The sequence below is a fragment of the Triticum aestivum genome, chromosome 1B (genome assembly GCF_018294505.1).
Source record: "Triticum aestivum cultivar Chinese Spring chromosome 1B, IWGSC CS RefSeq v2.1, whole genome shotgun sequence".
Lineage (NCBI taxonomy): Eukaryota > Viridiplantae > Streptophyta > Magnoliopsida > Poales > Poaceae > Triticum > Triticum aestivum.
The window spans coordinates 537,291,792-537,296,960 of NC_057795.1; the positions used below are offsets into that span (position 1 = coordinate 537,291,792).

The window sequence follows — 5,169 nt, forward strand, 5'->3', positions numbered from 1 at the left end:
TAGCACATGAAGCAGGCTGTGCCCCTTTTATTGCCCGGTGCAACGCACGGGCATTTGTACCAGTAGGATATAAAACATTTTCAGGCTCCTGGCAGTTTAACATACGAGTCAGACCTTAAACATCTCCCTCAGCTTAACATATCTGGAGTTCAGGATCACGCCAGAGTCATGCATATCTCGGACTTCTGCTACAGTTTCAACATATCTGGATCATAAACAAAAGCTAAAACCCAAACTTCAGACCGCTTTGTCACGAGGGCACAAAAGGAAATCCAATTGCTACTTAAATTCAACTCCTAAAACACAAACATTAGAGCACATCACTTGTTTTCAGCCGATCACGGTACGTTTGACTTAGCCCGTCGATGGATAAAAACACACACCCACATCAAACTGGCCATACTTCAACATCGAGTCATCGGGGAAGCTAAGAGGTCCGGCATTTCCACCCTGAAAGATCCACTGGAAAACTGATTTCTCCACCTCTAACTGAACCTTCAGTTCTCTCTCTGCCTTCACAGCAACAACATGCTTGAAAAGCTTTTCCCCAGAGAATTTTCCGTCGAAGAGCACAATCTCATCGTCATAGCCACTGCTGAAAGCGACGAATCTCACATGGCAAGGGTGGCTAACCTCTGCATAGACCTCGATCACTGCCTCAACACTCTCTGTGAGGTACGCACAGTCTATTTCCAAGCTGACACTGTCCCCAGGGATACAACCATATATAAACCCGTCGCCTTCTGTTCGGACATCGAGCTCAAGGTATTTGGAAAGTAATTTTTGGTCGGCTGACCCATCCCCTTCCTTTTTTATCCAGAGATCAACTTCTAGCAATACTTGGTCATATGGTATGTACATTCCTCGACAAGGGCTACAGAGTGCCAAGGTAAAAGGATCCTGCAATTTAACAACGAGTTACAACTCAACGGGCAAAATCGACTTCAAGTAAGTAAATTGGTATATGCATCAATGGAATAAACTCAAGAAAACATGAAAGCTCATGTTTACATAAAAAAGAATTCTGTTTGAAATATATTCAAAATGCAAGGCATGCTCATGACGAGCTTTAACTGCATCATCACTCCCTTTTATCGTTGGTTATCTTGCCAATGGCTTTGAAATATACTCACAGGTAAATATCACATATATCACTATCTCTCTTATTCCTGAGATTCACATATATTACTATCTTATTCCTGAGATTCGCATCTATTACTATCTCTCTTATTCCTGAGATATTAACAGTAGGGAAACCAAATCATCTTCCCCTACCACACTATTGGATGTATAGCATTTGCATATTAAAATATATGCCTTACAAAAAGAAGCAGAAAAAATGCATTATACTTGCATACTGATAAAAGTAAACTTTGTATTTTGTTAATGCTACAGTCAGATAAATTTTTGAGGACCTAATAGCATGTTCATCTGATCTAGGAATGCCTAACAACATATATGAATATAACGGGGTGACCCTTGAAAACACAGGACTGAATGCATGGACCTGACCATAGAGAAAACTTTTAATGGATCCTAGCATGCACACGAGCCTGCTTGGTTCATAGGAATTTCAAAGAAATTTTTGAAGGATTCCAGTCCTTATGAACTTTTTCCTATGTAGCATGTTTGGTTTGTGGGAGTAATCATAGGGATTTTTCCTATGGCCTATTTTGCATGCAATGAAAAGGGCGGCCCGGTGCATGTAGCTCTCGCTTGCGCGGGGTATATAGGAAAATTTACATTGACTCCAACCTTATGAAAAATTCCTGCGTTTTTCATGTGGCGCAACCAAACAGCTTCCATTACATATTCTTTGTTTTCGATTCAATATACCATGACATATCGATGGTATGTTCTTCATATTCCCGTGTTTTTAGAATACTGCAAGCCAAATAGGCACTAAGAGCCTGGAACATAATTGTTCCATTTTGAAAGCAAAGAAGCCTTGATTACCTGGTCAACAGTGACAGGGTCATCTCTGGAACGGTTGAAGACATGGTTCCGCAGAGGCTCCAGTACATCCCGAACAGCGAATACTCCATAGACATTGATGGGGTAAGAATAGGATGCAGAAAAGCTTGATAAACGCAGAGAAAATATCTGTAGCATCAGTTCTGGTCCGCTATATCCGAGATCTGAATTAGCTGCAAATGTAGAAAACAAAGAGTAATAAGTTAGTAAACGAAATACATACATCAAGTGTAGATAAATACAAGCTTGGGCTCAGCCTTACTGGTGGAAGTGTCATGGGTCATGTATTCAATGTGGTAGCAGCAACCCCTTTCCACGCATAAACCTGTTGCCTCAGGGAACACATCTAGTGGAACAGGAGGGAGATCGGCATCCTCGTTCTGGCTCAGGATCTCCTGGCACCGCGCGTCGTATTTCTCGTTCTGTTCCGCGATGCTCCTTAGCCATGCGCTGTCCATTTTCTTTGCTAGCTGCCTGGGAATGTTTCTCCCTGAAGAATTTGTAGCATCGTTGGGCAGTCAATTAACTGTACTACTAATGAGTTTTATGTTATTTTTGGTAGTAGTGGAAAAAGAAATTTACCTGGGCAATTTGTTTTCACGTCTGCGAACCTATCACCTTCATCGGAATCTGGGACGACGTAATCGTCGCTGTTCTCTGAGCGGATGTCATCCCACAGAATTGGATCGCCCGTGAGCGGCCAGTCCCCGAAGATATCATCGAACATGTCGTCTAGACAGACGTCGTCACGCCCAATTGGACACGGATGTGAATCTGCGCAGTAAGTACTACTAATTGGTATGTGATCTTGGCTAGTTGGCGCAAATAGATTAATAAGTAGCACAAAGAACACAGGATACACGTACCGCCGATCTTGACAAGGGACTCCGTCTTCTCCTCCCGCAGATCATGGCCCATGTCCGACGGCAACCCCAAGTCGGACAGGTCCGCGCAGACGCTGTCGAGGTACCCGGCGTCGGGATGGGAAAGGCGGTTCCCGTCTGCTCCAAGACAGAGTTTCTCCGATGATATCATCGCCACGCGAGAGTTCTGGCGGCGGCGGCGGCGGCGGCGGATTCGGGTGGGGAACGAGGTCAGAGGACGTGGGGATTCGGTTTGATGGGGGAATGGCCCAGACCCGAGAGACGAGATGGTGGCTTTTCGTGACGGTAGGGCTACGGAGTCAGGCCGGTATTTTTTTTTAGGGTTAGTCAGGCCGGTATTGGGCCGTAGTATCGAGGCCTCTCCGTCCCAATAATAATATAAAATAATAATATAAGCTAAAACAGTTTGAATAATGTTGTTATATTATGAGATAGAGGGAGTACATGAAAAGAGGTAATGTGGCGCTTAAAGTTGATGTAGACGGAAAAGTTTGCAATACAATAATCGTTATATTGATGGGGTGCTGGTGCACGTATATATAATTACAAGGGAAGGCCTCTACCTCAATTATACAAGACTAGGAGGTGGGCCACAACTCCAATATACATGCAACACAAAATACAACTCAACCCCCCCCCCCCCCCCGCGCAATCGAAGCATCGCTAGAGACACAGAGACTAGACCGAAACTCCTCGAAGACGAAAGTAGGCAATCCCTTAGTCGTCGCCGAGGCTAATCTCGTCTTCGGAGGGGGGCATGTAGTTGTCCTCCTCCGGGTATCCGTCCGTCGCCTGTTCGTCTGGGCTGACCTGCTCGTCTTCCTGCTCGGCCTGCTCGAAGGCAGACTAATCAGGGTTGTATTCATCTTCGGCACCATCCGGATTGTTTTCGTCTCCTGTGCCGGTATTGCTATGGCGGGGCTTGGAGCGGCGCCGACGACGCCCATGCTTTGCTTTCTTCCCTGAGGGGTTATCCTCCGTTGCCTCATCGCCATTGGTTTCCTTCGTAGTGTCCACCATATATATCATATGAGGAGGTAGCTGTCCACCGCCCCGTGAGCGGTGGTTCCTGTTCTTCTCCTGCATCGTCGTCCATACCGTCGATGTCTTCGGAGTCGAAGTCAAGCACGTCGGTTAAATTATCGACCGTAGCAATGAAGTGGGTGGTGGGTGGGAAACGAATTCCTTCGTCGCCTGCTTCCCACTCGAGCCGGACATAGTTCGGCCAAGAGTCTCCTGACAAAGAGAGAGACTTTAACGAGTTCAGCACGTCGCCCAAGGGCGAGTGCTGGAAGATATCCGCAGCGGTGAACTCCATTACCGGAGCCCAACCAGGTTCGGCAGGCTCAGGAGCGCGCGGACTGGAACCTACAGCCGGATACGAGTCCGGGGGTCCGGTGTCACAGGCTTCTTTGGAGGTGAGGCCTGTGTTCGGCTCTACTGCCGATGAGTGTGCGGCCTGCGGGACGGGGTCCATCCACCCGTCCTTGGGCAACGCAATCCGCTTCGGATTTAGGTCCGGGGCTACTGCAGGGGTGATATCCCGAGCATTGTAGCAGGTCTAAGCCGTGCTCATCGTGATTGTCCGTCGCTCCTGGCGCAGGCCCGAACCCGTTGAAGATCAAGTCTCCGCGGATATCGACCGTGTAGTTCAGGTTTCCGAACCTGACCTGGTGGCTAGGGGCGTAGCTGTCGATCTGCTCGAGTTGGCCAAGCGAATTGGCCCACAGTGCGAAGCCGCCGAACACGAAGATTTGTCTGGGGAGAAAAGTCTCACCCTGGACCGTGTTGTTGACGATTGAAGGAGCCATCAAGCCTTGCAGCGATGACACAGAGGAACTCTCAATGAAAGCACCAATGTCGGTATCAAAACCGGCGGATCTCGGGTAGGGGGTCCCGATTTGTGCGTCTTAGGCTAATGGTAACAGGAGACAAGGGACACAATGTTTACCTAGGTTCGGGCCCTCTCGATAGAGGTAAAACCCTACTTCCTACTTGATTGATATTGATGATATGAGTAGTACAAGAGTTGATCTACCACGAGATCGTAGAGGCTAAACCCTAGAAGCTAGCCTATGATGATTATGATTCTGTCCCTAAGGACTAAAACCCTCCGGTTTATATAGACACCGGAGAGGGCTAGGGTTTACATGGAGTCGATTACAAGGAAGGAAATATAATATCTGAATCGCCAAGCTTGTCTCCCACGCAAAGGAGAGTCCCATCCGAACACGGGACGGATTCTTGAGTCTTGTATCTTCGTGGTCCAACAGTCCGGCCAAAGTATATAGTCCGCTGTCCGGATACCCCC

General features: G+C 47.4%; 1 protein-coding gene across 1 annotated transcript; it reads right to left on the reverse strand.

Annotated features, from left to right (window-relative positions):
• On the reverse strand, positions 1 to 3,143 carry LOC123136857 (uncharacterized). Its single transcript, XM_044556368.1, has 5 exons — positions 2,841 to 3,143; positions 2,557 to 2,748; positions 2,237 to 2,464; positions 1,957 to 2,147; positions 1 to 900 (listed from the first exon to the last, which is right to left on the reverse strand). Exons 1-5 carry the CDS (start codon positions 3,007 to 3,009, stop codon positions 355 to 357), a joined length of 1,326 nt encoding a protein of 441 aa, XP_044412303.1. The 5' UTR covers positions 3,010 to 3,143; the 3' UTR covers positions 1 to 354.
• Positions 3,144 to 5,169: the final 2,026 nt, after the last annotated feature.

Bases quoted from the DNA above. Each gene is read 5' to 3' on its own strand.
- LOC123136857 (XM_044556368.1), bottom strand. From the start codon at position 3,009: ATGATATCATCGGAGAAACTCTGTCTTGGAGCAGACGGGAACCGCCTT. The intron at 2,749-2,840 runs GTACGTGTATCC...CTTACTGCGCAG, and splicing joins GTCCCTTGTCAAGATCGGCG to ATTCACATCCGTGTCCAATT. The intron at 2,148-2,236 runs GTAAGGCTGAGC...CTACATTTGCAG, and splicing joins GACCCATGACACTTCCACCA to CTAATTCAGATCTCGGATAT.